This window comes from Tinamus guttatus, unplaced genomic scaffold (assembly GCF_059628265.1).
Source record: "Tinamus guttatus ecotype Peru unplaced genomic scaffold, ASM5962826v1 Tinamus_guttatus_pri_ptg000833l, whole genome shotgun sequence".
Lineage (NCBI taxonomy): Eukaryota > Metazoa > Chordata > Aves > Tinamiformes > Tinamidae > Tinamus > Tinamus guttatus.
The window spans coordinates 1-10,851 of NW_028289367.1; the positions used below are offsets into that span (position 1 = coordinate 1).

Sequence of the window (10,851 nt, forward strand, 5' to 3'; positions counted from 1 at the left end):
TCCCCCTCAACAAAAAATGACGTCACAGGTGGTTTTAAGGAAAAAACCCTCAGTTTGGGGGCCTTTATTGGACCAAAATTGGGAGGAATACACCCAAAATGTGCCTGGTGGGGACGGGGACACCCTGGACGGAGCCTTTGGTGTCTCCTTGTCCCACGTCCCCATCTGCCCCCATGTCCTGTTGTCCTTGTCCCCATCGCGGTGGCCGGGTCCTCGTCTCATCCGTGCGTCCCCATGTCCGTGTCCTTGTCCCCGTCGCTGTCCCGTGTCCTCGTCCCCGTGTCCCCGTGTCCTCGTCCCTACGTGGGCAGACTCAGCTTCTTGCCCTTGAGGACTGCGGGGGGACACAGGGACACCGTTGTCACCCCCTCTGGGGACACAGGTGTCCCAGGGGACCCATGATGACATTGGGGACCAGGAGACCCCCATGGGGACCTATAACCCCCCCAATGGGGACCCAGAGGACCCCAGGGACCCCAAGTGACACTGGGGACACAGAGACCCCCCCCTAGGGACCCCCAATCCCCATGAGGACCCCATGGAGATCCCCAGAACACCCATAGGTGACCCCTAACCCCCATGGACACCCCATAGGTGACCCATAACCCCCCTGGAGATCCTGTAGGTGACCCATAACCCTCCAGGACAACCCATGGAGATCCATAAGCCCCCCGGACACCCCATAGAAGACCCATAACCCCTCTGGACACCCATAACCCTCCCGAAGACCCCATAGAAGATCCATAACGCCCTCAGACAGCCACAGAGACCCCAACCCACGTGGATACCCCATGGAAGACCCATAACCCATTGGACACCCCATAGAGACCATAACTCTCTTGAAGACCCCATAGATGACTTCTACCCAACTGGAGACCCATAGAAGACCCATAACACCTTCAGACACCCCATAGAAGACCATAACTCTCTTGAAGACCGCATAGAAGACCCTAGCCCCCAGACACCCCAAAGAAGACCCATACTCTCCTGAAGACCCCATAGATGACACCTAATCCAACTGGAGTCCCCATAGAAGACCAAAACTCTCCTGAAGACCCATAGAGGACCCCTAGCCCCCAGACACCCAAAGAAGACCATAACTCTCCTGAAGACCCCATAGATGACACCTATCCAACTGGAGACCCCACAAAAGACCCATAACCCCTCTGGACACCCATAACCCTCCCCAAAGACCCCATAGAAGATCCACAGAAGATCTTGAAGACCCCACAGAACAAAAGACCCCCGAGGAGACCCCCAACCCAACTGGAGACCCCATAGAAGACCCATAACACCCTTGTACACCCCATAGAAGACTCAAAACACTCCTGAAGACCCCCATAGAGGACCCCTAGCCCCCCAGACACCCCAAAGAAGACCCATAACTCTCCTGAAAACCCCATAGATGACACCTAATCCAACTGGAGACCCCATAGAAGACCCATAACACCTTCGGACACCCCATAGAAGACCATAACTCTCTTGAAGACCCCATAGATGACCCCTCACCCAACTGGAGACCCCATAGAAGACCCATAACACCCTTGTACACCCCATAGAAGACCCCCAAACCTTTCAAAAGACCCCAGAGAAGACCCCAACCCTCCTAGACGCCCCCCCAGACGCCCCCCTTGGCCCTGGCACCGGTGGCGCCGTAGAGGTAGAAGAAGTCGCAGTAGAGGATGGTCTGCACGAGGCCGGCGAGCAGGGCGAGCAGGTCCACGAAGCCCTCGGCCACGTAGCGCCACAGCCAATGGGCCACGTAGAGGGCCCGGTAGAGGCCCAGGGCCACCAGGTAGTGGCTGGTGATGGCGTCGGCCCGGCCCGTGCGGCTCAGCATGAAGAGCTGCGGCAGGACGGCCACGGCCTCCAGGTAGATGGAGAAGGTCCAGAGGATCTGCAGGAGCGGGAGGAGGGGATGGGGATCGACCACGAGATGGGACGTGGGGATGGGGAGTCACCAGGAGGTGGGATGTGGGGATGGGGAGTCACCATGAGATAGGACGTGGGGATGGGGAGTCACTAGGGGGTGAGACATGGGGATGGGGAGTCACCAGGAGGTGGGACGTGGGGATGGGGAGTCACCATGATAGGGGATGTGGGGATGGGGACCCACCAGAAGATGAGACATGAGGATGGGGACCCATCATGACAGGGGACATGTGGATAGGGACCCACCACAAGGTGGGACATGAGGATGAGGACCCATCATGACAGGGGACGTAGGGATGGGGACCCACCAGAAGATGAGACATGAGGATGGGGACCCATCATGACAGGGGACATTGAGATGGGGAGTCACCCTGTGGTGGGACATTGGGATGAGGAGTCACCACAAGGTGGGACATGGGGATGGGGACCCACCAGAAGATGAGACATGGGGATGGGGACCCACCACGAGCCAAGTGGACCCACCATGAGGTGGGACATGAGGATGGGGACCCATCATGACAGGGGACGTGGGGATGGGGACCCACCAGAAGATGAGACATGAGGATGGGGACCCACCACAAGATGGGACATGAGGATGGGGATCCATCATGATAGGGGACGTAGGGATGGGGACCCACCAGAAGATGAGACATGAGGATGGGGACCCACCACGAGCAAGGGGACCCACCACGAGGTGGGACATGAAGATGGGTCCCCTCCCCACCACGCGAGGACCCCACAACCAGGTCCCAGGAGCCCCAAGCGAGTCCCCTGTCCCTTGTCCCCACCCCCGGTGTCCCCGGTGTCCCCACCTCGAGCGGGGTGAAGTCGTGGTTGACGAGCAGGGCCAGCAGCGCGGCCGGGGCCACCAGCAGCTCCACGCGGAAGGTGTCACAGGAGCCCTCGTAGGTGGCCCGGAACTTGCCGAAGATCAACCAGAGGGTGACGTAGGAGCAGGCCAGGTAGAGCACCTGGGGACAATGGGGACATGGGGGGACATGGAGGGGACATAGAGAGACATGGAGGGACATGGGGGACAGAGAGAGACATGGGGGACATGGGGACATGGAGGGACATGCAGGACATGGAGGGACATGGAGGGACATGGGGGGACATGGAGGGACATGGAGGGGACATAGAGAGACATGGAGGACATGGGGGGACATGGGGGACATGGGGGGACATGGAGGGACATGGAGGGGACATAGAGAGACATGGGGGGACATGGGGGGACGTGGAGGGACATGGGGGGACATGGGGGACATGGGGGGACATGGGGGACAGGGACACGGGAGCATCACCCTGGGACAGGGGCGGCAGTGACACCGTGGGGTTGTTAGGCGGTTGTTGGGGGGTGTCACAGGGTTGTTGGGGGCCCGGTTGTCATGGGGTTTTGCGGGGTGTTGTCACAGGGCAGTTTAGGGTGTTGTTGCAGCGCGGTTCGGGGGGTTGTTGGGGACTGTCGGGGTGTTGCGGGGGGGTGTCAGGGTGTTGGCGCGGCGGCGGTACCTTCATGACGCTGTTGTACAGCGAGATGTAGTTGGTGAACAGGTCGAGGTAGCGCGAGGTGAAAACGAGAGCGAAGAGAAACTGGCTCTTCCCAGAGATCCCTGTGGGGACATTGGGGACATTGGGGACATGGAGGGACATGGGGACATGGGGGGACGTGGAGGGACATGGAGGGACATTGGGAACATGGAGGGATGGGGGGACATAGGGGGACATGGATGGGACATGGAGGGACATGGGGGGGACACGGAGGGACATGGAGGGACATGGGGACATGGAGGGGACATAGACATGGGGGACATGAGGGGACATGGGGGGACGTGGAGGGACATGGAGGGACATGGGGGTACATGGGGACATGGGGGGGACATGGGGAACATTGGGGACATGGGGGGACATGGAGGGACATAGGGACACGGAGTGACGTGGAGGGACATGGAGGGACATACGGGGACATGGGGGACATGGGGACATGGGGGGACATAGGGACATGGAGGGATGTGGGGGGACATGGGAGGACATGAGGGGACATGGATGGGACATGGAGGGACATACAGGGACATGGGGGTACATGGGGACATGGGGGGACATAGGGGAACATGGAGGGGACATAGGGGACATGGAGGGGACATAGGGGACATGGAGGGACATAGGGACATGGAGGGACGTGGAGGGACATGGAAGGACATGGAGGGACATGGGGGTACATGGGGACATGGGGGGACATAGGGGACATGGGGGGTCAGGGAGGGACATAGGGACATGGAGGGACATAGGGGGACATAGGGGGACATAGGGGGACATGGGGGGACATGGGGGGACACAGGAGGAGCCCCACGGCCACCCCCGTCCCAAACCTGTGCCCCCCCCCCCCCCCGCCCACCCTGTGTCCCCAGCTGGGTGTAGCCAGCCGGGGTGGGGGGGTTGTTCCCATTCGGGGTGTCGCCGTCGGGGTGTTGTCACCCCCCTCCCATCCCCGGGTGTTGTCACCCGCTCCCGGTACCCGCGCACGAGGGGGGAGGCTGGGGGCGGGGCAATGGGGAGCGGGTTCCCATTCGGGGTGTCCCCATTCGGGGTGTCGCCGTCGGGGTGTCGCCGTCGGGGTGTTGTCACCCCCTCCCATCCCCGGGTGTTGTCACCCGCTCCCGGTACCCGCGCACGAGGGGGGAGGCTGGGGGCGGGGCAATGGGGAGCGGGTTCCCTCTCGGGGTGTCGCCGCTCGGGGTGTCGCCCCTCGGGGTGTTGTCACCCCCCTCCCCGGGTGTTGTCACCCGCTCCCGGTACCTGCGCACGAGCGCTCCCGGCAGACCTTGCGCAGCAGAACCAGCAGCGCCGCCAGGTGCGACAGGTCCCCGAGCAGCCGCAGCGCCGCCATGGCGGGGGCGGGGCCACCGGAGGACACGCCCACCGGGGGCGGGGACACGCCCCCCCGGACCGCGGACCCGCCCCCTAGGAACGGGGACCCGCCCCCTCGGACCGCGGACCCGCCCCCTGGAAGCGGGGACACGCCCCCCGGAACGGGGACACGCCCCCCGGAACGGGGACACGCCCCCTAGGAAGGGGACACGCCCCCCGGAACGGGGACACGCCCCTTGGCGAGAGGACCCGCCCCCTGGAGGCGAGGCCACGCCCCCGGGAAGCCGCTCCCCCCCCCCCGTGACGCGGGTGCCCCCACCGCCCTGAGGACCCGCCCCCTGACTCAAGGACACGCCCCCCCTCCCGGGACGAGGACACGCCCCCTCGGAGCGCGGGAAAGCCCCTCGCGGGGAGGACACGCCCCCTTCGCGTGACGTAGCTGCCGCCACGAGGCCACGCCCCCTCCCCACCCCTATAATTGAGGGGGGGGTTGCGGCTCCACCCCCCCCCCCAAGAGGGCCCAGGCGTCCGGGTCGCCCCCCCCCCCCCGCAAGGAGGGGCTGTGCGGGGGGGCGGGGCCTCGGTGCTGGGGGGCGGGGCCAGGAGCTGGGGGAGGGGTCGTTGTCGGGGGTGGGTCCCCGGTGTTTGGGGGGGGGGGGTCTCGGTGCTGGTACCGGGGGGGGGTCTCGGTAGCGGAGCGGGGCGGGGGGCAGAGCAGGGGGCGGGGCTTGGCAAGAGAGGGCGGGGCCTGTCGGGGTGGGCGGGGCCATCGGCGCCGTCCGGGCGCCGGCGGCGGCGACAGCGGCGGCTGCGGCGGGACCGGGTGAGTGACACGGGGGACAGGGGACACCCGGACACGGGGAACACCCGGACACGGAGACACCCACACACCGCGACACCCCAACAACGCGAACACCCCACACCGGGACACGGGGACACCGGGACACGGGGACACCGGGACACGGGGACACGGGGGCGACAGGAGACACCGGGACACGGGGCCACTGTGTCACCCGGACACGCGGACACCCGGAGTCACCGGGACGCAGCGGCACAACCCGCAACAAGCGGCCGCACAGCCGGCTACACCCGCGCGCGGACACCCCGGGGTACAGCCTCCCTCGGACACCCCGGGGTACCACCGCACGCACGCGGGTACAGCCGCACGCACACGCACACGTACAGCCGCAGAGAGCGGGGTACAGGCGGACTCGGGTACAGCCGGAGCGGCTACAGCCGCACGCACAGTCCGACCACATTAATATTCTGCAAGCGGCGCCGGGTGCTGCAGGGCGCGGGGGGGGCTGGGAGCAGCGGGGGGGGGGGGGACAAGGGGGGAGCGATGGGAGAAACGGGGGGGGGGGGTCCGGGGGGGGGTCCCGGGGGGGGCGCGGGGGACATTGGGGACATTGGGGACATTGGGAGGGGATGGGGGGGGGGGAGCAGCCGGGGGGGGGTCCTGGGATCGGAATGGGGGGGGGACACCGGGGGGGTCCCTGTTGTCCCCCAGTGGGGGGGGTTTGGGGCACGTGAGGGACATTTGGGGACACTGGGGGGAGGTGGCACCGAAGGGGGGGGGTCCAGGCGTCCGGGCCCCCCCCCTCAATGTCCCCCCCCCCCCGCAGGTGTCACCCGCCCGCGGCCGGATTCTGTCAACTCATCCCCCCCCCCCCTCCCGGTGTCCCCTCGTGTCCCCCCCCCATTGTCCCCCCTCACCCCCCCACTTGTCCCCATCCTCCCCCGTGTCCCCCCTGTGTCCCCAGTGTCCCCCCCGTGTCCCCAGTGTCCCCTCGTCCCCGTCACCCCCCCGCTCCCCCTGTCCTTTCCACTGTCCCCTAGTGTCCCCTTAGTGTCCCCATTGTCCCCCTGCCGTCCCCCTGTCCCCACATCCATCCGTCTGTGTCCCCCCCGTGTCCCCCCCCCTCCGTGTCCCCCCTGTCCCCACCAAGATGCAGCAGAGCCCCCCGGAGCGGAGCGCGGTCCAGGTCGGTACCATCGGCAGCGGCTGTTGCCCCATGCAGGGCGGGGAGGGGGGACATGGGGTTGTTACCCGGGGCGCTAGCAGATGCGGGACGCGGTGTTGTCACCTGGCACCAGGACGCGGGGTGTTGTCTGGGCGGCGGTGGGGGGGAACACGGTGTTGTCACCCGGCGCTGCCCCTTCCCGCGTCACCCGGCAAACCCTGAGTCACGGTGAAGGGACCCGCTCAAGGTCACCAACAGCTGGGGACAGACCCAGGCATCTTGGAGTGGGGGGGACAACAACACCCCCCCACACACACACACAACACCCTGATGCTACAACCGGAGTGGGGCGAGGGGGCGTCTTCCCCAACACCCTTCTCTGTGTCACCTTGCCCCCTCGCTGCGGCGCGGTGTTGCTGCCGGGTGTGTGGGGAGCCCTCCCTGCGGGTGTCCGATTGTAGCGTCCGGCTGTGCGGGGAGCCAGGGCTGTCTCTCTGTTCCCCCCCCCCAGCCCCGGGCAGTGTTGCGGCTGTTGCGCCAGTCCGGTTGTGCGGGCGGCCTCCCTCACCCCTCCTCTTTATCGCGGTGCCTCCGCCTGTCCCGACGGCTCCGTCTCGGGGGGTGTCTGCGTCAGTCGGCAGCACTGACGGGGTCTGGCTGCCCCCTCCGCCTGTCCGGGCTCTTTGTCAGACTGTGGTGTGTGTGTGGGGGGGTGTTGGCAGCAGCCGCCTGTGCGGGACACCCAGGGCCACCCCCCTCTGTCACCCGGTCCCCCTCCCTTCCCACACACCCAATGGCGGCTCCGCCTGTTTCCCCCTACCCTCGTCCCCCAGGAGGCTGCATGGGGGGTGAAGCTACAGCCGCTACAGGTACCCCCGGGGCGCCTGTAGTCCTCCTGTCCGGCGGTGAGAACCACCCCGCCAGGATGGCGCTGGGCCAACAGGTTGATGCGAGGGTTTGTGTGTGCGGGGAAGCGCAGGTCAGTGTCAGGCGGAACCGGCTGTCCAACGGGATCCGCACGGTGTTTGGGTCTTGCAACACACGTGGGTACAGCGACTCTGTGGTGCTACACCCTGACCGGGACAGTGTTTGCTACAGCTACACCCAGAGAGGGGTTTTGAGGCTGACACATGTCAGTTGGTTGTAGCTGTCACCTGCACCTGGTTGCACCTGCACACCTGTTCAGGTGTTGCGTCCCTGTCACTGTGCACCTGCCCGCCAGGTGTTGCCAGCAACGCCTGTGCACAACCCTCCCCGCCTGTCCCCAAACACCCACTCACAACCGGCGCCACGCGGTCGTGCACCCCGTGACCATCTGGTCGTGGGTACCCCGCTCCCTTCCCGCTGTCCCCACCGGCTGTAGCACCCGGGACCCCCACACAGGGACAACCGTCCCCACCGGAGGGCGATGGCGTGAGGGTTCCCATCACCCTCACAGGGTGTCACAACACCCGCTGTCCCCCCACCCCGCAGAACCACCCAGCAACAACAGCCCACCATCACCCACCACGTCCGACTGACACCCCCCCCACCCACCTGTTCCCGGGGCCGCCTGTGCCCTACCCGCCCTTCCCTGCCTGTTGCTCTGGCCGCCTGTTCCCTGCCAGCTCTTTCTCCTCCGCCTGTTGCCTCGGCCGCCTGTGGCCTGCCCGCTTCTCCCTCCCGCCGCCACCCGCCTCCGCCTGTTGATCTCCGCGCCTGTCTCGCAGCGGCTCCTTCTCCCCCTCCCTCCGCCTGTTGCTTTGTCCGCCGCACGCCTGTAGCCTCCCCCTCCGCGGTACAGTCGGAGCAAAATGGGGCGAAATGAAAGAGAAAAGGACAAAGAGCCGCTGGGCGGGGGGGGCGGGTGGACCCGGACGCCTGGGCCCTTTTGTGGGGGAGGGGGAACGTGTCTTAGCGTGTCCTGGTGTGTCCTGGCATGTTCTGTGTGTCCTGGTGTGTCCTGACGTGTCCTGGGGTGTCTTGGTGTGTCCTGGTGTGTCCTGGTGTGTCCCAACATGTCCTGGTGTGTCCCAACATGTCCTGGTGTGTCCTGGCATGTCCTAACATGTCCTGGTGTGTCCTGGCATGTTCTGTGTGTCCTGGTGTGTCCTGACGTGTCCTGGGGTGTCTTGGTGTGTCCTGGTGTATCCTGGTGTGTCCCAACATGTCCTGGGGTGTCCTGGCATGTCCTAACATGTCCCGGTGTGTCCTGGTGTGTCCTGGCATGTTCTGTGTGTCCTGGTGTGTCCTGACATGTCCTGGCGTGTCCTGGCGTGTCCTGACATGTCCCAACATGTCCTGGTGTGTCCTGGCATGTCCTGGCACGTCTTAGCATGTTCTGTGTGTCCTGGTGTGTCTTAGCGTGTTCTCCCATGTCTTAGCATGTTGTGGTGCGTCCTGGCATCTCCTAGGGTGTCCTGACGTGTCTTAGCGTGTCCTGATATGTCCTGGTGTGTCCTGGCGTGTCCCAACATGTCCTGGCATGTGCTGGGGTGTCTTGGTGTGTCCTGGCATGTCCTGGCATGTCCTGATGTGTCCTGGGGTGTCCTGGTGTGTCCCTACATGTCCTGGTGTGTCTTGGCATGTCCTGGCATGTTCTGGCATGTCCTGGCATGTCTTAGCATGTTCTGTGCATCCTGGTGTGTCTTGGCATGTCACCACGTGTCTTGGGGTGTCCCAACATGTCCTGGAGTGTCTTAGTGTGTCCTCCCGTGTCCTGGCGTGTCTTAGTGTGTCCTGACATGTCCTTACATGTCCCAACATGTCTTGGCATGTGCTGGGGTGTCTTAGTGTGTCCTGACGTGTCCTGATATGTCCTGGTGTGTCCTGACATTCCTGCCATGTCCCAATGTGTCCTGGTGTGTCCCAACGTGTCCTGGCATGTGCTGGGGTGTCTTAGTGTGTCCTGACGTGTCCTGGTATGTCCTGGTGTGTCCTGACATGTCCTGGCATGTCCCAATGTGTCCTGGTGTGTCCCAATGTGTCCTGGCATGTCCAGGGGTGTCTTAGTGTGTCCTGACATGTCCTGGTGTGTCCTGACATGTCCTGGCGTGTCCCAATGTGTCCTGGGGTGTCCCAACGTGTCCTGGCATGTCCAGGGGTGTCTTGGTGTGTCCTGACGTGTCCTGACGTGTCCTGGTGTGTCCTGACATGTCCTGGTGTGTCCCAATGTGTCCTGGCATGTCCAGGGGTGTCTTAGCATGTCCTGACATGTCCTTACATGTCCCAACATGTCCTGGCATGTGCTGGGGTGTCTTAGTGTGTCCTGACGTGTCCTGGTATGTCCTGGTGTGTCCTGACATGTCCTGCCATGTCCCAATGTGTCCTGGCGTGTCCCAACGTGTCCTGGCATGTCCAGGGGTGTCTTAGTGTGTCCTGACATGTCCTGGTGTGTCCTGACATGTCCTGGCGTGTCCCAATGTGTCCTGGGGTGTCCCAATGTGTCCTGGCATGTCCAGGGGTGTCTTAGTGTGTCCTGACGTGTCCTCTTAGCGCGTTGTTGCGTGTCCTGGTGTGTCCCTTAACGAGCCCCTGGGGGACTAGAGGGGAGTGGGGGACACGGCGGGGACACCGGGAAGCACTAGGAGGTACCGGGGGACACTGGGGACACCAGGGGACACTGGGAGGTGACAGGAGACAGTGGGAGACACTGGGGGACATTGGGAGGTGACGGGGGACACCAGGAGGCACCAGGGACACTGGGAGGTGACAGGGGACACCAGGAGACACTGGGGGACACCAGGAGGCACCAGGGGACGCTGGGGACACCAGGGGACACTGGGAGACACTGGGAGGTGACAGGGGACACTGGGAGGTGACAGAGGACACCAGCAGGCATTGGGAGATACTGGGAGGTGACAGGAGACACTGGAAGGCACCGGGAGAGACTGGAAGACACTAGGGGACATCAGGAGGTACCAGGGGACACTGGGAGGTGACAGGGGACACTGGGAGTCACCAGGAGAGAGTGGGAGACACTGGGGGACATTGGGAGACACCAGGGGACATTGGGAGGTACCAGGGGACACCAGGAGGCACCAGGGACACTGGGAGGTGACAGGAGACACTGGGGGACATTGGGAGACACCAGGGGACACCAGGAGGCACC

General features: G+C 64.5%; 1 protein-coding gene across 1 annotated transcript; it reads right to left on the minus strand.

Moving 5' to 3' along the window:
• Nucleotides 1-299: 299 nt before the first annotated feature.
• Nucleotides 300-4,816, minus strand: LOC148591393 (ER lumen protein-retaining receptor 1-like). The gene is made up of 5 exons (XM_088537655.1): nucleotides 4,726-4,816; nucleotides 3,442-3,542; nucleotides 2,745-2,903; nucleotides 1,645-1,897; nucleotides 300-334 (listed from the first exon to the last, which is right to left on the minus strand). The coding sequence occupies exons 1-5, from the start codon at nucleotides 4,814-4,816 to the stop codon at nucleotides 300-302; spliced, it is 639 nt and encodes a 212-aa protein (XP_088393781.1).
• Nucleotides 4,817-10,851: the final 6,035 nt, after the last annotated feature.